General features: G+C 46.8%; 1 protein-coding gene across 1 annotated transcript in view; it reads left to right on the forward strand.

The window, feature by feature from the left end:
- The window catches only part of EPHB1 (EPH receptor B1), a 441689-nt gene that overhangs the window by 408937 nt on the left and 8277 nt on the right, over window positions 1–24475 (forward strand). Inside the window, exon 13 of the mRNA XM_084752229.1 lies at window positions 17768–17917. Coding sequence (XP_084608355.1) covers window positions 17768–17917 — 150 coding nt within the window. The remainder of the gene's footprint in view (window positions 1–17767; window positions 17918–24475) is intronic.

Consider the following 24475-nt stretch of genomic DNA (forward strand, 5'->3'; position numbering starts at 1 on the left):
ATGGCTCACAGATGTGCCTACAGGCCAACCCAATGTAGGCATTTCCTCATTGAGTCTCCTCCCAGGGGATTCTGGGTGTATCAAGTAGATAATTTAAGCTAAACATCAAAAGGGCACCAAGCACTTTAAGGCTACAGATTTAAAGGTGTGTGTGTGTGTGTGTGTGTGTGTGTGTGTGTGTGTGTGTGTGTGTGTGTGCATGCACATGAGTGTGTGTGTGTACATGAGTGTGTGTGTGTGTTTGTGTATGTGTGTGTGTAAAGGCATCCTTGCAGGAGCATAGTCTTTAAAGTACTATGTTCTAGTATGGAAAAATTGGGGCTTCTCACATTTGGAAAGCCCTGCCCAGCCTGGAGGCAGGCGTAGGACGGTGGGGGGGGAGCTCTTTCCAACCCTATCTCACTCTGTAGCAGTACTGAGCATTGTTTTTATGTTGATGTAGAAGATAGGCTCCTGTTCTAAGCATCTAGCCTAGGAAGGGCCTCCAGATCAGCCAGGGTTTGGTCTATGGACTTTTCCAGAGCAGACTCCCTTCATCAAAAATGTCTCGTGGTCCCCTTGAGTCTCCATAAGGCACAGTGCTTATCCAAGAGAAGGAAACTAGGTCTTTGAGTAGTATTTTAAAAACTCAAAGGCAAGACTGTTTTTTCCTAAAGGGCTTGAGAGTTTAAAACAAGTACCATCAGGGCTGAGCATCATTCCATTCCTCTGGGAAAGCAGAATTCAAATACCTGAAGACAGAGTGGATACTCTCAGCCAGTGGAGGGGGGTAAGGAGGTAGCTAACAGATGCTGAGGTAAAAGAGGGAGTCAGGGTACAAGCCAGGGGGAGACAGAGGAGGGAGGGAAGGAGGGAGAACCAGGAGGGCTGATCAAAGGCTGCTCTGCAATCACTGCTGGTGCTCCAGCTGCAGGGGATACGGTGAAGACTTCATTGTAATCCTCCCACAAAGCACTGCGGTAAACCTTTCCTGTGAGAAGAGAGAGAAACACAGCAAAGGAAACTCCATTGAATGCCTCGCATAGACCTGTACTAATTCTGCTCACTTAGAGAAGGCATCCCATCGGGGGGTTTGATAACAAGGGGGAAAAAAGGTATAGAGGGAGTTCAGGTTCAAAACCACGGATTCTGCTCGCCAGGGCAAGCTGCTCACCTGTCCTTGTGGTCATCATCTTTGAAGCCATTGTCATCTGTGTTGGTGGAAGACTTTGCCCTAGGTTTTTATACAGTCAGCAACAATTGGTTTTTCAACATACCCTGTAAAATCACTTTATTCTCTTGTGGCCAAGGAGCCAAAGAGTATAGAGACAGGAGGGTAAGGCACCCAAGTGACAAGGGGCAAGGTAACCTCCTGTTCATGAATTATCTGAGAGTTTTTAATAAAATAGGAAACCATGGTCCTTAGATGACCTGAGTAGACCCACACATTGCTGTCCCATGCTGGAAAGAATAAAAATTCCTTCCTCAGTCCCCACAGATAGCCCTGTCTAGGAGAAGTGCCTGTTCGGGGCATAAACCACAGGGTTCTGGCCCACACCTTACCCAGGAATGGTCCTAGAGCCCTGACTGTAGGCCTCGGCACTTTGGAAGACTTCTCCCTGGGGGACTAGTTTGGCTGTTGTACATGGTATGGTTCTATTACCTTTCAATAATAGTTACTCATGATGTCCCTAGTCTATAATAATTATCACTATTCAAAATTTACTTTAGTAAGAGAGTAGGTGCAATTATTTAAAACATATCACTCAATCTTTGTCTTTGCTGTTTTTTAAATTAACTTGCTGATCATTGCTACCCTGGCCATTATCTTCAGTAATGAAGACCTAAGCTCATTGTTTTTATTTTGTTTTTACAACACTTAAAATCATGTGGTGTAAGACATTCCAACATTGCCAGCAAGAGACAATCCACTGTAGATAGAAGATTAGGTTACTGTGAGAAGGGTGTGGGGTCCCTCGGAAGTTCTGAGAACAAAGCTGGATACTGAGCCAGCAAGCATGGTATGGGAGCTGCCAGGCATCTCTCTGGTGACTGGGGTAAAGTTACGCTAAGCCTCCGAGATTCTACTCCATTATCTGCCAAAAGGGAATAACGCATTACGCCTGGCTTATACCACACAATCATTGTAAAGACCAGAGGAGAAACAGGATTATGTGCTTTCATGACCCCTAATGTCCTCTAAAAATGTTTTAAGAAGTTCTTATAAAAGCCGATGAAGTCGGATCGTTAGTAAAGGATTTCTGACCTCAGTTTAAAACTTTCACCCGATTTGGGGGCAAAATCAACCCCAACAATATCTGGCATGCTAAATACAATTATAACACATACGGTTGTTTCCTTTCAGCCAATTGTGAAAGTAGTGAGGGCTTTTGTTCAAATTCTCACAGACTTGTCTGGCACTGAGACTGTGACCTTAGCTCTGCTACTAACATATTCTGTGATAAACTGGGTAGGGCATCTCCTCCTTGAGCCTCAGTTTTCTAATCTGTAAAATGGTAATAGGGCCCGTTTATTACCATGAAGAGTGCATGAATATGTATGTAAATATTAAATATGTAAAGCTCCCAGCAGAGAAGTTGGTGCATGCTCGGTGCTGGACCTCTGCCCTTTAGCACTAACACCCTCTGCTGTGCCTTCTGCAAGGAATGATGACGCAGCCTGTTCTCCACTGCCTGTCCTCGGCGCAGATGCACTCAGTGGGGATTAATAAATGAGCACACAGGGTACCAGGACAGTGTAAGGTTTCCGTGTTGTCTTTTTCCAGTGTTTGTGTCCTAAAGTCCACAGATCTGAGTTTTCTCGTTATCAAAGAATGGAGCTCAGCATAAGGAGAAGGCCTAAAGAAAAGAGCTAGACACTGACTGAAAGGCCTTTATTTGGGGCAAAGAGTGGCCAGGTTAGTGGATACCAGAGTCACCTCATTGCCCCATTTCTTTATCTGGTGAGGCAGAGGAAGTTGAGCATATATCCCTCTATGCTACTTAAAGAGCCTATAGCCGGGATCGAACTTTTACTTTGGACCAAACCAATGCTGGTGAGATGCTCATACCCCTGGGACCTATATTTCCAAAGAGGGGCACAAAACTAAATAGCAGAAGGCTACAAAAACTCTCTGGACTGATATGCTGGGTGCACAGGAGGCTTTTAATCTGCCCCGTGGTGCTGTTAGGCTGTGAGTCTTCATTAGGCCTTGAGTGTTCTCTTCCAAGTGTACTTTTCCCCCATAGCTTCCATTATTTCACTGTACTTTTTTTTTTCTTTTTTTGCAGAAAATGAGGATTATGTGAAATGTGCACCTAACAGTCTAGCAGAAATGCCTGTGTTAGGAAATTAGAGTCTGTCCAGTCACCTTCAGAAAGCTTACACTCAATCTCAGCACATCATAGTTGCATCATCAATACGGCCATCTAAAGCAGGAAAAACGTAGCTTTCAGTAAGACTGGAAGTAAATGATTACGTTCAAACATCTACCTGAGTGAAAAATACAAGAAACATGTACTTGAGTCTGTCTGCTGTGAGATGTGGCCAGGGTTCTCCCCACGTGCTAGCATTTTACAGAAGGGGACTTGGAAATGCTGATAGCACAAAGATCCGCCCAGGACGCAGGCCCTAACCTGAGAGAAACAGTGCCCCACCAACACACACGCTTACCTGCTGTTGCTAGTGTGTCTTCACTGAAGATGCCTTCCAAGCAAGGGTTTTGATGCCTCAGTGAGCCAGCTTATGACGTTAGCATCTCTGTCCCATGTCATACTTTCACTGGGCTTAGAAGAGACTCCACAGACCATGTCCAGCGTTTGTTTTTAAAGCTGATTCCTAAGGACATTTTCCCCCTTAACTTTAGGAGCCTCAAAGAAGATGATCCATGTTATATTTTATATATTGTCTGAAGTCATATAATTTGTCTTGGGGATAGTTTTCATTGGCCTCTATACAAACACTACTCAAAAGGAAATAGGCATGTTTGGTGAGGTAATTCCTTATGATACCTCATCAGTTTACAGGGCAAACTTTAGAAAACTTCTTGCTTGGATCAATTTTTTTTTTTTTTTAGGACTAAGAAGTCTATGTCATGGACAGGTTCTTAAGTTTGTTGGAGCCACCCTCTACTAGAAGTAACCACCCCTAAACCCGCTGTCTAGCAGGGGTTGCTTTTAGCTTTCATGTCTCTTTAGCCTCCTCTAATCTGGATTCTTTCCCCTGTGTTTCTTTGTCTTTTATGACTGACATTTTTTTAAAGCACATATTCACTTTTTAAAAGGAAACATTGTCCTTTGGGTTTTTTTTTTTAATCCTGACGCCTCTCATGACTCCGTTCAGAGTCTGTGTTCTTGGCCATTACTCTCTTCTGCTGCCCCGTGTCCTTCCTCTGCTGTTGGGTCTGGAGACAGGTGCATCCATCTGTCCTTAATTGGTGTTATTAATTTTGACCACATATTCAAGATTCTAATTCTTGAATGCTTAGTTACATACTATTCATGTCCCACTTTTCCCTGTGAGAAGATAACATGAGGTCACACCGGTATCATGTTTCTCATCAACACTTCTCCCCCAATTTTAGAATCCACTGATAAGTCTCATCAGAGCCAATCTTTAATATTATGATTGAATATTTTTTAAAAGCCACCACATAACCAGTCAGTATTTGTCATTTACAAGAGGATATTTGGATATAGTGCAATATGTCACTATTCCCTGGTTACTCTTTGGAAGTTCAACCCAGCAATATTCTCAAAAGTCATCGTCTTGATTCTTGCTTGGAAAGCTGGGGAAAGGCCTGTGGTCAACACCGTAAAGATTCTCACGTGTTCTCGTGTGTCTGATACCTGGTCTGAGCTATGGCTTTTAGGACTTGAGCTTATCCCATCCTTTATGCTCTCCTTACCTTTTGCATAAAAATGTCCTATGAGTTGTTGAGCTGTGTGTTACTCCATCCTTGGGTCCACACGTGGTCCACCGAGGACATGTCGTTTGCTGTGGTTCTTGCCCAGCTGCTGTGTGACTGTATGTGCAGATATTTATTTGTATATGTTTACGCTCTCTGAAATGGTTTTACATTATATACATTGATTAGTTCATTGGAATTTCTCTGTGACTTATTAACTGTGTGCCCAGAGCACACCCTTTCTCTGACGGGTTCTGTGAAACATAAAAATTGGGAGTAACTCCGCGACTTAAGAAATGAGGAAACAGGAAGCAGAGCCTAAGGAGGATCAGAAAATAGAGACCAATCACTGGGGAAGATTCAAGCTAGACTAACAATGTCAGTGTTGCTGAGGCCTGGGCAGATCCACACAGTGAGACAGCCTTGGAGAACCAGGCTTGCCTCCCCTGTGTCCTCAGTACTGCACTTAAAATCTGTTCTCTCCCCTAAACTATCCAAGAGCTCCAAAAAGCTATCCCTCCTCTCCTGGGGGTCTTGACCAACCACTACTTCCTCTTCTTTTGTGTGCTGCTCAGAAAATGACTTTGGAATTAACTAAGAAATCAAAGAATAGTAAACATCACTGGAGACTTGGGAAGCTAAGCAGAACAGCCAGTGCAGAATGAAGCGGAAGTCCATGACTCCTAGATGCAGTGTGGCTGCCCCAAAGGCTTCTGGGTCCCTCATAATGGACGAAACACTGTGGTTTCTGGTTTCCTTCTCTGAAACCGACCCTTTCTCCTGTGTTTCTGAATGGCTGATATAATCAGGCCCTTTCACCAGACTTTTGATTAACAAAGCCCACATGTTCCATGTCCCATATCTGGGAAGAAAGTGATCCCAGAAGTTGTAGAAAAAGGAGGTTTGGTTGTCCAAGCTGGAAGACAAGTCTCTGTGAAGAAAGGAGCCAGAAGAAGTCTTCAGGATTTTGTGTTTTTAAACCATTGTCGTTTTACTTAAAAATACATTTAATGTTTTACAAACAAACAAACAAAAAGCACCAAAAAGAAAAAACAAAACTGACTTCTTCCTCTCCACAACTCTTATAAATTGCTCTCATCAGTACTTCTTAACCATAGTGTGTGTGTGTGTGTGTGTGTGTGTGTGTGTGTGTGTGTGTGTGTTTGATGGGGGTGGTATTCCTGTATATACAATCTTTTAAAATTGAAATTATCATACACCCTCTGCTTATGGCCGTTCTTTGTTATTTATCCATGTATTATAACTATGACTCTTGGTTCCTAGCTTTCTGTCCTAAGGGAGTACCTTTTGCTGTCTCTGTGGCTCTTGTTCTTCTGGCTTTCACTGGCATCTTTTGTACCGATGGCCTGAATGAGTTATCCCATCAGCTCTTTGGGGATGGCCATCGAGGCACCTTCTGATGCATGATTTCAAATAGTACTTCAGAGAAAAACGCTCATACGGATGCCTCTGTACAGTCATGTCAACATTTCTGAGAGAGAATCTAAGGGAATTTGGGGGCCAAATCACTTTGGCACACTTACTTGAGGATGAGGAGGAGTCCAGTGAAATGCAGTCTTCTAGAGACCACGTGGCTCTCATACTCATGAGCCCTAGCAGCTCTGGTTGCCTGCTGAGGATCTCAAACCCATCCACACCCCAGCAGGAGCAGGAGAGGGACTCACGAGGTCCTGCCCTTTCCTGAAGCGCTCTCAGCAGTTAAAGGTGCTAGGAGGCGAGGAGTCGCTTTCCATCCCGAGAGCGGGCACTGGTGAGCCGTCATGATTCAGTGAACAACCTCAAGCCCACCGCAGGCAGGTAACAGTAGCTCAACCTATCCGGTTATAAAACTTCACAGGAGGCCAGAGATGCACAGCAGGACAGAGGGTTCTAGGCATGGTGGGAGGGAGTTAGAGAGGAGTAGGAGGTTAGTGTGATCAAACACATTATACAGATGTATGACATTGAAAAAAAACCTAAAATTATTACAAAACTTTTTTGTGCATTTAAACTTAAAAATTCAAATGTAAGGAGTATATATAAGAGAAATACAAACAATATGTATATAAATTTAGCCCACTTTCTTGTCATGTGTTCATATATGTGTGCACACACGTGTGTGTGTGTGTGTGTGTGTGTGCGTGTGTGTGTGTGCACATGTGCATATGTGTGTGTGTCTGACTGGGGATCTCAGGTCTCAAATAATACATGATGCCAAGTAGATGCTCCCTACTAACTGTATCCCAGGCAGGCATACTCCCCGCTCAGGTCCTTTGTTTGTTTGTTTGAAGCTGGGTCACTGAGCTCCCCAGGCTGGTCATGAATTTGGGGTATTCCTGTTTCATCCTCCTGAAGAGCTAAGGACCATAGACCTGTGCTATTGGCCCAGCTCATGGTCCATCTCTTTGTTATTCACACTTCCATTCTAACTTTCTAAAGTACTTGTTTCTTGCATTCTTATCTTAATTTCCTTTTTTTTTTTTTTTCTGTGCTGGGATGGAACCTAGGTTCTCTGACATTCCATATGTCCTAAGCAAGGGATGTCCCTTGACCTAGGGTCTCTGACATTCCATATGTCCTAGGCAAGGGATGTCCTTGACCTATGTCCCAACCCCTTTCTTAACTCTTAGACAATATGTTATATACATTATAATTCTTTACTTTTGGACATTTCCCTATATATTACTTTTATATTAAGGATAAGAAAATCTTCATATATTCCATTGGCGTTCTTCTCTAGCTAATAATTTAACACAGATGAAATACTCTTATCTAATCTACTGTCTGTACTTTAAATTTAACTGACCACACAGTGATCTTCCCAGGCATTTCTTTTCCCACCAGTACTTCAGTCAGGTATGTGTGTCGTTCATATTGACTTCTCCTTTAATAAGGAATATTTTCACATTGTTGCTTTTTGGTGCTGCTGAAACCTTTAAAGAATATAGTTCACATATTTTATTTCATTTGTTTATTATTGTGTGTGTATGCGTGTGTGTGAGCATGGAGGCCATGGCATGTACATAGAGGTCAGAGGACAATTTTAAAGAGTCTGTTCATTCTCAGAGTTGAACTCAGGTCCTCAGGTTTGGCAGCGAGCACTTTTACCCTCTGAGTGATCCCTTGGCCCTTATTTGTATAGTTTTAATGCAAATCTCTCTGGTTCTGGTTTGCCTTATATCTCGTCATGATGGGATCCAGGTTATTTACTGTACAGTACGTAGGTGATAGATAATGTGTCTCTCTCAGGGCATCACATCTGTACCTAGTGGCAGTGCTAAGAATTTGCAGACGTTCATTGTCAATCTAGGTTGTGATAAACCCAGTTCTGACTCCCCTTCCTCACACAAGGATACCATTGATCATCTTCACCTATTCCCAACCTGCACGCTGAGCTCATTAATGCTCTACGAAGGAAGGGTGGGAAGAGAGGATGAGACAGAGACGTGATTTTAGGAAAGAGCTGAGGCTCTGAAGTCTGAGAACGGATCGCAGGGCCCCTCCTGTTTCTTTCCTTGTTGTAAGGAAAGATGCTGCTTGCCCTCCACACACAGGAGCACCGGTCTCCATTTACCTGCCCTTCTTTTCCATCATCCAATGGGAGGGACGCACAGCGCGGGATGGATGCTTTCAGTGCTCCCACCACCTTTCATCAGGTGGGTAGCTCCTTTCCCATGCTCTATAAAATCAAGATTCAAAAATACCTGATTCCGTTTACACCACTGGAAGATGTCCAGGCTGGTCTCCCTAGGTGGCCTTAGGGCATGACTCCACCCATTTCTCCCTAGCCATTTCTCACTGTCTCGAGGAGAAGACAGGCGACTCTGAGAACAGGGGTCCTGCTGGGCGGCAGGAGGAGCAGCCTCACTAGCAGGCTTGCACACTCCGCCAGCATTAGCTAACAGCTCTTCGTGCACCCCTCTGAGATAATTAAGCATTATTATCCCCCATTGGCAGGTGGAGATGGTAAGACAGAGTGGTTAAGTGGCTTGGTTCTAACTGCTGGGCTTGTTTGAGGAAGAAGCCTTGCCAAGAAGCGGGTGCTGTTCAGGAGGCCAAAGGAGCTTAAGCTGTTTAATGTGAGCAATTGTTTTAAATTAGCTTTTAGGGGTGGGAAATGCGAAAAGAGGTTCGAGGTGTGGCTACCGGACATTGGTAAGGCATCAGAAAAATACAATGTGAATAAGAATAGGCCAACTTTTTCTGCTAATGTAAGTTGCTATCAACATCTCTGTGATGTTTATATTCCATGAGTAGGAGGAAAAATACTAGACGCCATAGTAACCTTGGAGAGGCCTTGCAGTTTTATGCAAGGCTGTACAGAGGCCTCCAGGATGGCAGAGCAGAAGCAGGTCTCCCTCTGCGATCCCATGCTTCCTCTAGTGCAGTGGTTCTCAGCCTTCCTAAGGCTGAGACCCTTTAATAGGGTCCCTCGTGTTGTGGTGACCCCCGGCCATAAAATTATTTTGTTGCTACTTCCTAGCTGTGACTTGGCCACTGTGGTGAATTATAATATAAATAACTGGGATGCAGGCTATGCGATGTGGGACCCCATCCCCAGCAAGTTTGAGAACCATTGATTTAGAGGCAGAGGCACCTCTTCTGCTCATTTTCAGAAGCCACCATGCCAGTGGCGTGGCCGTAGGAGGAGCATTCCTGTGAGAGGCAGCAGAAAGAGCCGGTGCCCTTCATCCACAGAAGTAGAAATGTCATAGAACGGGAGGGGGACAGGTGCTATGGGGGAACCATGGGTACGTAGGTGGGAGGGTGGAGGCAAGAGCTTTCAAGGAGTTGTAGGCAAGTTGTGGACAAATTGAGATGTAGCAACTGGACCGTCCGGAGATGGGGCAGGACGGGCGGTGCCGTGGTTGCTTAGCGTGGGCTGGGGCTGAGGAGGAAGGCAGGAAACAAACAGGCTAGGTGAGCTGCAGGAGAAAGCTCAGTGCAGGGTCCTGGGAAGCAGCGGATGAGGCAGTGGCTGTGGCCCGAGAGGGGAAGAGTGACATCCGGGTGAACTTTGAGCCTCTTTTCAACCTTACCTATTCCCTGCCCTCTGCTCCCTGCTCCTCCATGCCCACCTGCCATTTAGAGGCCCTAGAGGCTCATGGTCCCTGACCTCTAAATAAGGGCATTTTGTTTCCATAGCAAGGCAGTCCAGACCTGTTCACTAGACCCCTGATGGTCGCTGAATCCCTCCCTGGGCATCAGTAAGCAGTCTGTCTAAAAGGCAAAAAGCACAGAAAATATAGCTCCATTTTATCCAGTTGACCCAACTGCTTTCTCCAAGATGACTCTTCAGAAGCACTGAGAGCAGGGCCCAGCTTTGGGGTCCCACGCAAGAGGGAACCTGCCTGCACTTTCCTTACTGAGTCCTCCATACTGCTGGCATCCCTGGTCAGTGCCTTCTTCAGGGCAGAAGCCAGGTCACCTCCTTCTGCTCTACTGGTCCAGGCCAGCAGCAAGGTTGCCACCTATGACCTTGCCAAATGAATGAAGGCAGCTTTGCAAGCATTTGCCCCTCATCTCTCCATTCTTTCTTACAATTGTCAACTCGAGAAGCGCCGAGTGACTGAACATAATAATGACGGAGCAGCAGGGCCTGTTTTGGGTGTGGGTAGTAAAAGCCAGCTGTTTTCTTGTCACTGTAGTACAGAGAAACAACTTCTGTTTCATCTGTTTGGTTCAGAACTGGGATTTTTCTCCCCCCAGTAGGAAACATCACCAAGTGGCCTTTCTGTTCTTCACACATGAAATACACACTATCACCCGCATATTTTTAGTTAATTTATGTCCAAATAGGCCTTTCTCTAGCTGCCGGGAAATGATGTTTGGGCTGCAATTACCTTTTGCAGCATCTTGCAGAAGGGTTTTCGGCGGTGCACGCAAAGCTCAGGGGAGAGGCAGCCAGGAGCCCACCGACGGTAAATCTTTTCATTTGTAGTTATTCAAATCACATATTTTATTACTTGTACGAAATACCTTGTGTCATTCATTCTGTGGGTGCAGCTAATGCTTCGAGAACAGCTTTGAAAAGCATTCTGTTTAGAAACAATTTCATCTGCAGTCACCAAGGCTGGGTGTCTTTTTTTTTTTTTTTTTTTTTTTTTCTGGGCTGTCTTTTCTCCCAGCCCTCTCCTGAGCTGCTTGTGTGCGATCACCCCCCTCAGAAGCCCACCTGTCCCACAGCCAACGCCCCCCCCCCTCCGGGAGCCCTTCTCCTTCTCTGTTGCATCTTAATCCGCAGCAAGGGAGTAAACCGCAGTGTCTCTAAGAAGAGCCCAGCTGGCTTCTCGGCTGCAGCAGGACCAGATGAACTCTTTCCTGGTGGCCTAGGGAGCATCTCTTTGTTACATAGGCTCTGCTGCAATTCACCAGCCGGGAGGAGCCTTTTCCCCTGGCTGTTAGCATCTGGGAGGACACAAAGGTAGATAACCCTTTAAGAAGAAACTTCCTGTCCTTGACTTATTCTGGTCTTATCAAGGGAAAAAAAATCACTTTACTTATCAGTTTGGGGAAAATGGGTCAGTGTGCTTGCCAGCACCATTAAAGCCGGCCACTCATTCTGAGATACTCTTCTCAGTTAGCACTTGGGGGTCACTTCAGACCTGTTGGTCCAAAGTAGCAGACAGTAACTGAGGAACAGAAGGGGTGTGTGTATCACATAGATGTGCTCTGAAGACAGGGCCCATCTGCTCCCAAACTTGTCTACACAGGGCCGCACAGACATGCTTTCATGGGTGGCTGCCACATCTAGGCTGGTCAACTGCAGTCACGATGGTGACTGCCCCAAGGGATGTGTCCAATCTGCCCACTCCAGAGTGACTCTTGGCATACAAGGCAAATTTGCCTTCTGTTCCTTTTTCAGCATCTTAAGATCTTGAGAGATGTAGCGCAGTATTGACAAATACTTGCCATGCGTGCGCAGCCACCTGCTAACTCACCCACTCCAGGCACTGCACACCAAGGCCAACACCTGTTTCTGTGGTCTCAGGGACAACTCATGTCAGCGTATTTGAACCACCTACTACTGATTCTAATCTAATTCAGATTCCTGTTAAACCTACCAACTCGTAGACATCACCCCCAGAAAGTCTACATAATAAGTGAGAGAGTACGTGGGACAGTTAGACCACGAAGACTTCCCCCCGAGTGATTACAGTGGGCTGACAAGCTTGAGCACTATTGGCCTTGGCTACCCGTACTGGCCTTGTCTTCCGTGTTGGTTATATCTCGTGTGGCTGTCTTAGCTGAAGTTGCCACGTATGTCTCGGGACTCTGCTGCCCTCCAGGGTGTGGAGTGTGGCTGCGATCTGATAAACAGCACTGGATAAACATTACTGGGACCCAAGATTAATTAAGAGGCTTTGATATAAGGTATCAGTAGTACCCCTCAACCTCAAGTCCTACCACTCTCTAATAGCAGTATCTTGTGTTTATCACCTAAGAGCTCGGAGCATGATTTTAAATAGCTGCTTCGCACTGTTGTGTGTAGTCTGTGCATTAGCTTCCTGCAGCTGCTAGAAGATAGGAAAATAATCCAGCATTGTTTATTATTATTATTATTGTTGTTGTTATTATTATTATTGTTATTATTATTATTATTATTATTTCATATATTATGCCCCAACTGTAGCTTCCCTTCCCTCACCCCAGCCTCTCCTCCCTTCCTCCTTTCTCCTCCAAACCCAACCCCATTCTGCCTCCCCTGAGAAAAGAGCAGGCTTCCCAGAAACACCAACCAAGCATGATGGAACAAGCTACAATAATACCAGGTGCATACCATTACATCAAGGCTGTATGAGGCAACCCAGTAGGAAGAAAAGGGTCCCACAGGTAGGCAGAGGAGTCAAGGGCAGCCCCATGCCCACTGTTAGGATTCCCACAAGAATACCACGCTACTCAGCCATAACATATATGTAGAAGGCCTAGGTCAGATCCCTACAGGCTCTCTGATCCCAGTGAGTTCCCATGAATCCTGGTCAATTGATTCTGTTGGCCGTGATCTGGCTTTAAATAACAGACATACAGTTTCTCAATTCTGAGGCTGGAAGCCAGGGGTTCCTGTTTAGTTAGGGCCATGCTTTATCCAAAGGCCACAGAGAGGAGTATCTCCTGTGTCTCATCGCTAGTAGCCACCTCTCCCTTTCATGACGTAGTTTGTAGTTATACCACTTGTATCTCTGCCTCCATCTTGACAGGGGTAGTCACCCTTTCATGCTGCTATATCTGAACATGACCTTCTTATAAGGAAGCCAGCATTACATTTGGGGCAAGTCCCCAGGCAGGATGGCCTCTTCTTAACTTGATCACATCCTCCAGGACCCTGATGTCACAATGGCAGGTTAGAAGATGGACATACATTCTTGTGGGTGACATAGTCCAACTCATAGCTCTTAGTAGATCCTTGGGCAATGATACCAATAACGTCCTTCATGGGTTGTATGCCTGCCTGGCCCATTAAAATTCCAACATGTTTCTTATATTATCAGCCTCTTGAGCAGTGGGCTTATGAAATTCAGATCCATTGCGTGACACTCTTAGTCATAAACCTATCACTTCCAAAGCTTTAAGAGTGGCCTGCACCATAATTCCATTTTGTGTGTGTGTGTGATAAGTCTATGGTCACCATGCTCAATATCCATAAATACCTGAATGTCTGCTTAATCCTACAGAGACTTTGTTTCACAGAATACAGTGGAGAGAGGTATCATGACCTGACCATGCTGGTCACATGGAAGCCTCTCTAAAAAAAGAGTCCTCAGTGTGTGGGGAGGGGGAAGTCCTGAGACCACTGGCTTAGGAAACTTCCTTGTAGTATGGATTAGAGGACAAAGGGTGCGTGCTTCACCCATCCTCTCTGTGACAAGACAATGTACTGACTGGGTGGCTGCAGAGATCAACTTCTCTTCTTGAGGTAGGAGTCTCATCCCTGCTCTGACTCAAGTGCCCTGCTGGAGAGAGAGTGAGTACTGCGTGGAGGCCTGCTCTGCGGGGCCTGGTTGGAGGAAGTTGGTCACCGGAAGCTGTTTCTTGCCCTAGCCCCTTCTTGTGTGCTTCTTTCTCTGTTCCCTGCCTGCCGTGATGTGAGCTGTTCAGCTCGGTTTCTCCCCACTATGATGGATTAGCCCCTGTGAAACTATGAACCAGAATAAACAGTTCCTCTGGGAACTTGTTTCTGTCAGGTATTGGTAACAGCAAAGATGAACAGGACTAATATGTCATTGCCTGCAGAGCGCAGATCTGCACCCACAGCATCCCTGGGAGAAGTGAGTCAGGGTGCTGTGCAAAGCCCGGTCCAGAGGCAAGGGTCTCTTCCTCCAGTCTTTCTCTGCCCACAAGGATGCTGATTGCTTCCTACTGAACCCACCCATTCTTCAGCACACCCAGAATTCTCCTGTGTTACCTAACACCCAACAGAGCAAGTTACTGTTTCTTTGCACTCCTTCTTAATTCCTGCATTGGAAAGTAAAGACCATTACAACACTTTGCAGATATGTGGGTGGGTTGGCCTTGGCTTCTGGTCCAGATTTCCTCTTCTAGCAGTAAGACCTTCCTCACCTTTGGACACCTCACCTGCTGAAGTGATTCCTTTTCTTTAGTCCCCTCATGGGGCTGGTCAGCATCCTCTAGCCTAATAGATTTTCTGTCATGTAATTGAAGATGAGTTAAGTAATCATAACCATCACTGTAATTACCGTTGGGCATCGCAAGGCAACATTGCCTGTGTGGCGCTGAAAAAGAAGCAGAAGGGAAATTGAAAATCCTTGCCAGGGAAGGCACCCACCCCATGCTCGTGTTTCCCTTCTTTCTGCACCAGAGGTCAGTGTACCCCTGGCTTTTCAACCAAGGAGAAGAGCAGGCCAGGGACAAGCTGTCACTTCTTTGTCCAGGGTGGCTCTTCTGGAAGGCCCAGCCACCTGCTGAGATGGAGGGAGCGGTGGTGACAGACCAAGCTCCATGTTCAGTGAGGCCCAACAGTGCAAGGTGGCAGGAGGGCTCGAGGCTCCCCACCAGTGGGCCTGGCCCTGCCACTTTCCATGCAAGAGGGAGCAGCGCAACAGCTGTCGCTGACGGCCCCTGGGGTCTGCTCCAGACTTGGCAGAGGAGGATACTTCCAGACTTCCAAATCGTCTCTTTGAAATTCAGAACTACACTTTCATCCCTCGCCCCTCCCCAACACACACACACACACACACACACACACACACACACACACACACAAGATAACCAAGCCCCAAGTTCCTTTCTCTTATGGACTTTCTCTACCTAGTCTTCTCTGTCTCCCAGTCTCTGTCTCTGTCTCTGTCTCTGTCTCTGTCTGTCTCTGTCTGTCTGTCTGTCTGTCTGTCTGTCTGTCTGTCTGTCTGTCTCTCTCTCTCTCTCTCTCTCTCTCTCTCTCTCTCTCTCTCTCACACACACACACACACACACACACACACACACACACACACACTCCTGTTTACTCCTACCTCACTTAACTCAGGTGTTGTCTACATTGGGTTTTGAGGCAACATCTGTTATTGTCCTAGAGCTCTCCCAAGTAAGCTAGGCTGGCCAACCATGAGCCTCAGGGATATGTCTATGTCCAGTAATGGGATTGCAAGTGCAGGCCAGTACATCTCGCCTTCTTTATATTGGTTCTAAGGATCAAACTCAGGTCCTCATGGTTGCTAGGTGAGCACTTTATTAACTGAACTATCTCCTTGGCCCAACACAAGTATTTTGAAAAAGCAAAACCCCTTTCCCTTTGAAAGAGTTGGGGCTATCTCAAGATGTTACTAGTTAATCAGACGATTTTCTTACCTCTCTTCCCAGCCATGGGTACCATACTGCTAAAGCCAGGAAATGAATTCATGTTCTGGGGGATGGTGAGGACAGAGCATCCCTTGCCAGGTAGCCTAAACCTGTCTGTCAGGCATTTGTCATGTTTCTGGCATTTAGCTGAGGACATCTCCCACCACAAAAGCCTGCCAGAATCCCCAGGGGAAATCAGGACTGTCTTCAAGGCAGAAAGTTGGGCATGTGCCGGGGGAGGTCCAGGCCAGGTGGCCTTTATTTTGTGCAGCCCTAGAGAGGAAGCCAGATACAAATGCACTTTGCTGTTTACTGTTGCTTCTCCACCCACCACCCCCATCCTGTAGATTAACCATTTATAGACTTTTAAGGCATTTCTGCTAAGCTCCACTATAGATGTCAGTGATTTGAGTAGATTATGAGTGCTCGATATAAAAGTTAGCTTCCTACAGCCCAAGCATGCGTCACGGGAGGAAAGAAGGTGGAGTCTATGGCTCCTTCGTGCAGCCTCCATTGCCTCCTTAGTCTCAGGGATTATGGGGGTGATCCACTGTCTGGGCACAGAGCAATACTGTGGGGTGAGGTGTTGGTGTTTGGCATAATGAGTAGAAAATGAGGATTGCATGTGTCCTAAGGGTGTTGTGTTTGGGTGGCAGTTTTGACAGAGATCACATTAACACACAAAGTCAGTGTAGGTGTGGGTGCAGGGAAAGCCAAACTGCCTTACTATCTGTCCCACCTTACCACCCTCTGTTTCCTTCAGAGGAATCGGTGGCCTTGGTCTGACTTTCACTTCTGCAGCAAGTCTGTCCGTCTGTTCAGTGACAGACAGACACTGTGCTCTCTAGAGCTGAGCACAATGGAAAGGGTAGTCAACACCCAGGCAGTGTGCCATCAGAGCACTAGGAATAGTAGCCACTTACTACACGTGATGACCAGACTGTACAGGGGCTCATGACCGGGATCCTAGAGTGGTTGGCTATTTGCCCTGGTCACACAGATAGAAAAAGTCAGCACTGGTGTCCAAAGTGGTCGTCCCCAGGTTGCAGAACCTCCCCTACCGCTAACCTCCATCTGTGCCCTCCTTATTTTCCAATGGTGTTCACTCCATTTTGAGTTTCTGTTTTCTTGTCTGCTTCCCCATTACTCTGTGCACCTTGATGGCTGTTTGTACCTTCTCTGGGTGGCTCTTTTCTGAGCCCCCAGATCATCCTCTAACAGGGTTCAGCAGAGGCAGGTGCCGTTTATTCATTCACTGACTAAGCAATGGCAACAATAGATGTCAGCTCTTAGGTTAGCAGTGCTGGCCAGGTCGCTAAGGGACAAACAGAGAACTGAGTTTGACACATCCAACATGTCTCTTAGGACACAAAGGAGGAAAAAAGAAACCTCACATATCATCCCATTGGAAACAGGGTCTCGATTCTCCCAAACCCCGACTTCTTCTGCCAGGCAGCTGGACTGAACAGCATATAAACAGGCCAAGGGCTCCCCACACCCAGTACAAACCGTGCTGGAAGCAGGACAAGGACATGGAGCTAGGAAATCCTTTCCTCAGAGACGGAGCACAATGTGAGCAGGGGCAGAGGTGCAGCTGGTATGCCTTGTCGGTGGGAGGGTCCTCAGAGAGTGTGCCCCTTCGCTCCTGTGGCTTCATTGCATTTCCTCTGGATCCAGATCCGTGGGGTTTACATTGATGAAGGACAGTGACAACCATAACTTGCATCTCCGGTAACCAATCTGGTGTAGTTCTAGTGATCTTAGAATGGTGGTGCTGTCTCTCCTCACCACCTTACCAGCCCTGATGGTAGAGTCAAGGCAGAGTATCTGGGTGGGATACAGAAATCTCGTCACCGTCATCCCCTTCATGTGTGGAAATGCCCATGAGGCTCGTACTGGCCTTGCTGGTTCATTGTAGCTCCTCTAAGCAGATGCTCCACTCAGTGTTTCTTGCTTGTGGGTCAAGGAGTTTTTTGGCTATACTGGCTTACAAGCTGGGGCAGTACAGGGTATGGTGTGGAATAAGATGTGTGTCTGTTTCCTTTTTACTTTTTTGAACCAACTTGGTTTGGTTTCTCCTCCTTCTAGGGAGGGAAGATCCCCGTGAGATGGACAGCTCCAGAAGCCATCGCCTACCGCAAGTTCACATCAGCCAGCGATGTCTGGAGCTACGGGATTGTCATGTGGGAAGTCATGTCATTCGGAGAGAGACCCTACTGGGATATGTCCAACCAAGATGTAAGTACCAGCTACATCTAACTGCCATTAATACCCATGCAAGTATACCTCATGCCATGAATGCCAAGAAGCTCATAACCCTGAACTAAAATTCAGTCAAGGATGCAGAGACATTTGCATAGAAGTCTGAAGTGACCCGAGAACCCTGCATGGACTGCAGCAAGGCCACTAAGCACAAAGTCTATAAAGGCAGCAGACATTTTCTGAATAGTCATGAGCCATGACTAGACCAGACCAAAACTAAGCAAGAAATTCTGCAGCAATTCCTAGCCAATGTGTCCTATTTCCCTATCACACATGTGATGAGGATCAGAGGGAGGGCTTAGTGTGAAAGTCTCGGCCTGAGTCCCCATCCTGCTCTATCTATGACAGCTGGGTGTGTGTGGCTCCAAGCAAGTTAGTTTCCGGCACATTGCCATTGGCTTAAGAGGAAGTATAAGGGCCTTTTGCCCTTGAGAACTGAATCTTGATGAGCCTGTGCCAATATCAGTAAATGACACCGAGAAAGCTTCCCAAAGGCGGCCAACTTCAGGTGGGCTGCAGGAGTAGGGCCCTGTCTATAGGGTGGGTGGGGGGAGGTCATCCACCTCCCTCTCCGCTGCCCTCCAAGGATGGAGAGGGTGAAAGTGAGAAGGAGAAGTGATAAAGATGCTGTGTGTAGAGGCAGTTTTGGAGATGTTCTTTTCTGAGTGGGAAGTTGGCTTCATAGGAAAGAGTGGTAAAAGCTTTGAGATGATTGGGTCTGACAAGATGCTAATCAAAGGTCTTGCCTGGATTTTAATACCACCTTTAGCCTGGGCTATTAGCCTGGGCCACTCCTCTTTTGTATTTCGAATGCCCACTTGGCTGTTGGTTGCTCAGAGGCTTGTGATCGCCCAAACTTGCATACATACGTCTCCTGCTTCCTCTTTCCACCTTCATGGGGACAGCTCTTATTCCAGGGTTCTTAGCCAGAAGAGACAGGGCTGCCCTCCCCCCCCCCCCCGCCATTTCATTCAGCTCCTACAGTCACCCTGTAAACAGATGCCTGCCTGGGTGGCCTCCGAGGCCCTCCTCAGCCTGTGGAAACTGCCCTCAGCCAGGCCCCATGGATTTTCTCAGAAGCCTGAGAAAGGTGGTAATTCACCAGCAAAACCATAAGAAGAGGACCTGGGTTGGTTGTGGAACAATACTCGGTGCTGGTGTGTGCAGGATGCTCCAGTTCAGAGCCGATGATGAAACGACTGCATCCTTAGCCAGGTCCTGATGCCAACCACGTGGCGTGCGGGTCCTCTATTATCTGTGATTAGCCACGCCTCGCCTCTGCTCCTGTAGTGTGTCCAATCAGTAAGCGGTGGAGCTGACAGTAACTACGCTGCTTTTATGAAATCGGCTGCACACAGCTTCCATCTATACTGTCTCAGTGAGGAATGCTAGCCAGAAAATGCAGACCCATCTTGTCCCCACCCAGAGACCTTAATCTGATGAAGAACAATTCTGCTCGAAGAGAATGGGTTACAAAACAGACAGGCGGGATTTGACACTTACGATATTCTCAGGCAATGCTTTTACCTGTGCTGAAAACAAATAGAAAGTCTGACACTGGGTTTCAAGAATCCCCACATCATCCATTCCACACAGTCATCTTGTGCTAATGGTGACTAAGCATTACACTTGCTGGTTGTAGTCTTGAGGGGTTTTAGTCCAGTGGCATATACTGAGGGTCTGGGGAACACTTAGGGGGAGGGAGGAGACTTCCGGATATTTGATGTTTGAGTAGACACATGAAGGAAATGTGGACGTCTGCAATAGAGTTCATAATTTTCATTTTTGTTGCATTTTTCCGAAGCAAAGTCCCTAAGCCTTGTCCCAAGTGCAATTCTGCTCCTAATGGGAACAGGAGATGACGTCATGGTCCTTCAGAAAGCCCCTGGGACCTGGTCTGGGAGAGAGAAGGGAGGGGCTCAGCGGCTGGGCTCTAGTCACACTCATCAGAAAGCATGGAGGTGGTGGCGGTGAAGGATTTTACAGATGACAATTGAAAAGGCTTTAAGGAAGAGAATTGCAGAGGCAAGTCGGGAGTGCTGGTAATTGGGCTTCTGGAGCCCAGGAAGGTCTTTGAACATGTACAGAGAGTTTGTCAGCCAGAGAGAGCGACTTGGAACTTCTGCCGCTTGGATCTGATTGACAGAGATAATGAGAGTGGCAGTGTCTGTGGAGAGGAGCTGCGGCTCCATAGAAACATCAGAGCCCAGCTTAACCCACTCTGCCCTGGCTCCTCCACTGCTCTGCGCTCCTCCACTGCACACTCCCCAGTTCAGGGTCGAGTAGGTACCACCCGCCTCCAGCTCACTAATAGGAAATTTGGGACAGCCCAAGAACTCAAGCCAGACTTTGAAGGGGGGACTTTGCTCACTTTCCAGAGATGCTACAGTCACTTCATAGAATGCCTGAAAACACTTGGAATTTTCTACAGGCTCCTGGGTCCCACTCAACCACACATCCACTATCTCTGAGCTCATGTGAACACAGGGAGTCCCTCTCTTAGCTCAACGTTTTGGCTCAGCCCTAGGATATTTACTGATACTGGACTTTTAGGGCATTCAAAAAAGTTATAGCAGACCATGCAGTGAGCTCAGGTTAAGTAGCCTAGACGGCTTCTCATACCCACCCCAACACCTCTCTCTTCCTTGCCCCTAGAAATGTCTCTGATCATCCTCTAATATCCACTCTTTTTGTTTGTTTCTTTCGTTTTGTTTGAGGCAGGGCTTCTCTGCGTAACCCTTCCTATCCCAGAACAGGCTCTGTAGACCAAACTGGCCTTGAACTACACTCTCCTTAATATTCATAAACCTCACCCGTCTATGAACCAAGGCAGGGACCTAGAATTCCTCCCTATTGATCTTCACTCCTGCCAGGCAGGATACCTAGGCCCTGGCCCTTGGCCAAGTCTGCCCACACAGTCCAAATGTGGTCAGCGATATGGATCACAGTCAGCTATGTTGACTAAAATGGCTTCTCCGCACCTCTTCCTCCCTCCTCTCCACATCTGCAAGTGAGGCAGGTGTGACAGCAAATGATCCTAAAAGTCCTAACAGGGGTCTAACGTTGTCTTTGATTTAAGGACATTTTAACAACAACCAGGAGTTACGTGCACTCCACATATTTAGAAACACTCTAGCTCCTTAAGAAGAGACTAAAAACCTCCCAAGTGAAATCATGTCAAAAGTGAGGGCCAGCAGGTAAGCGCTGCCCAGGCACCAGTGGAGAACCACAGCATTTTTCTTTGAAGTTGAGAGTTGTGTTGGTCAGCTTTCCACTTCTATAACAAAGTACCTGACAGAAACTATTTTAAAGGAGAAAAGGGTTGTGCTTTTTTGGGTTTTGCTACTTTTTGGTTTTAGATATGTCATTCACAGTTGGCTGACTTCATGGCTTTTGGAGCTGTATGAGATGGAACAACAGGGTGGTGAGATATACGGCAGAGGGAAACGTTTGTCAGCTAGCAGAGTGAGGACGCAAAGAGAAAGGAGCAAAGAAGACAGGTTGCCAATACCCCATTTAAAGGCATTCTTCTGTGATGTACTCTTTCCTGAGCTAGGTCACACTTCCTGAAGGTTATACCACCTCTTTCTAGCACCATAGGCTACTGAACAGGCCTTGAACATGTGGCCCCCGTAGACATACCAAAATCCTAAGAAGAGTGGTAAGGTTTGCATGTGAAATGTCCTTCATAGGTTCATGTGTTTTCACACTGGATTTCCAGCTGGTGGCACTGTATTTTGAGAGTGGGGAACCTTTAGGAGCTGAGGTCTAGCGAGAGGAAATCTCTATAGGCAACCGCCCTTCTGACCCCAGCTCTCTGCTTCCTGGATGGTGCCATGTGACAAGCAATAGCTGATCCTGTCCTCCACCACAGTGGGCCCTAACTCTATGAGCCTGTGAGACAAAATACTTCCTTCCTGCCTCAAGTTGCTTCCATCCCGTCTTAGCCATGAGAAATGTAGCTAGTACCAAGGATAAAGACTTAAAAAGCATCAGTGTGTGGGTATTAGCTTGGGCAGTAGCAACAGGTCATGTAGAAGAAACAGCTGATGGAGTCAAGTCCCTCCCACTTTGTAAACATGAGTATGGGAAAAGAGCGCCCTTGGTTGTCTTCCATAGGTAAATTTTAAGACATGGCATATGGTCCCAAAGTGTCTCCACTGTGTGCTTGATGATTTCAAATGCTACCTTACCATCCTGGACTTACCAAACAGCCAGGAGCGACTCCCTACCTGCTGAGAAGCTGGCCATTAGAAACGAGGTGGTGGTGACGAGGACTTTTCTGTCACTCATCTGTGCAGATCTCAGCCTGCATCCCGCACTGTAGTCTTTCAAGCAACCCACTGTGCACTCTCCAGTCAGCCCTAGATTTCATAGATAAAACAAAGTAGAATTTGCACCCAGGAGCCCCTGGCCCACACCTCCAACCCTATGTAGTACTGTCCCCAGTGCAGCCACCCTGCTCCGGACTGACCTTTGTGAGGAGCAGGCGCTAGTGACATTTCGATATCCTCTGCAAAAGAAGGTTAGCATGCCGAACAAATGGAGGGAATGCCAAAACAAACACCAGGGCGGTTATTGACACAATTACATTGCTTCAGTGTAAAGCTCGTGGGCAGAGGGTTTGGCACATACGTGGGTCCCCACCTCTTCATGCCCTGTCTGGAGTGCTCAAGTACCCCGTGCAGCGCAGTGCAGTGCTCCTGCAGTAGTGCTCCTCAGCACTCCTCCTCTTAGACAGGGAGGGGTGTTGACTTGCTTATGGGGAAAATTCATTAGCACAGTAGTGCCAGAAGTTTAAGGGGGGACACTAATACTGTCTGCTGCCTTGCACAGAGGACCCTGAAGTCCCCAAACCCTATGACACTGGGGAGCTGGACTCTACCCCTCCTGCTAGCCTTACCTAGCTTGGCCTTAAGTGACTCAGAGAAAGCTCCTTTGAGAACTCAGTGGACAAACTTGTCTGCACAATGAATAGAGACTCCGTTCCCCGCAGTCCGGCTGCTGAGAAAGAACTAGGAACTGCATATGGCAATGAGGCAGGTTAGTGGGAAAATGCCCAGGCACTGGTTCTCATGGACCCTTACTGTAGCTCCATCCTGTTCCAGCCATGACTAGCTCATAGGCTCCAGCGGAGCCCTGTGACCTCTAGGGTTAGATTACAGTGGCCACCCCTCTGACACCTTGAAGCCAGCTATCACGCATGTTTTCGATGCAGCCTATCGCTCACCATATGTCTCAGGCAGCACATAACTTCCTTGCTTCTTTCTCAATTTCGTCATGGGGGAAATGGGGCCATAATATCCTCCAAGGAGGATAGATGGGGATTTGACTGACAGCAGTCTGGAGGAGATAAAAGTTAGTCAGTGCAGTACTCTCTTCCAAGGAATGTTCCCAGCCCTCATCATTTTATATAGCAGCAATGCTAAGGTAAAGCATATGCTCATTTTCACAAAATTAAATGGAAAAAAATAATACACTGATTACCTCTAATAACCTCAGGTAATACTATCTCATGCTGTATGTACCATCCATACAAACTATAAAAATATAAGCTGATTGAGAATGTTCACTTTTTGACCAACTCACAAGGTCAAAAAGAAAAGCATAATCAGTTGAAATTAATCCAATTTTATATATTTTTTTAATAGAAGTAAAAATACCGGAAAATCACTGAACTTCAAATTTCCCTTTGTTGTTTAAGGTGCTTCACCTGTTTAATACAAAATCAATGCACAATTATTACGAACAATAAGATACAAACAAGCAAGAATTAAAACATAAAGAGCATCCATGTTCCTCCCTGCCTACAGGTGACCGTAGTTTAGCCCACAGTGCATCTCAGACCGAGGTCCCCGTGAGTGTGCAGTTATTGGGCTCTGTTTGGTTATGTTTTATATGAAAGCAAGACCATGCTGTATAGTTGCACATCCCACCCTTTTGCCCCCTGGTGTAGTGTGTGCACTTATTTCCCATCACTTCGATGGCTATGTCACTTTACAGGCTGGGTAGGTTCCAGCTTTCCGCTGTCCGGCGAGTGTGCCCGTATGCAACCATATGCTTCGAACTCGGGTCATTCACGATTTCTTTTTTTTCTAATACAAAAAGTGCAGAGCAGGCACAACTGACTCACATGGGTTGAGAAATAAGAAGTACAGCGTGAAGATACACACACGTCTCAAAACTGAGCCGCTGAAAGGTCCCAGAACATTCACAAGGTCCCTTTTCAGCACAGCTAGAGAAAACTACCTGGCCTGGCTCACAGGTTTTCACTCACTTTGCGCGCCCACCTGGCTTGGCGGGCTGTTGTCACTACACGGAAGAGTTTGTTTACCTTGACCTCCAGTCCCTTGGGTGTTGCATCTCAGCAGGCTTAGGGAAGCCTCACGCAGGAAGCATCTGAGGGGTCCAGGCATGGAGTGGGACCTGCAGTGGTGATTCATCTTCTCCATGCCCTTTCCCTCGGACTGAGAGAGTGAAGCCGTCTCTGGCTTTTGGAGCATCCTCTATAAATAACCAGGCTTCCACCTAACA

This window comes from Acomys minous, assembly GCF_964271855.1.
Source record: "Acomys minous genome assembly, chromosome: 13".
Lineage (NCBI taxonomy): Eukaryota > Metazoa > Chordata > Mammalia > Rodentia > Muridae > Acomys > Acomys minous.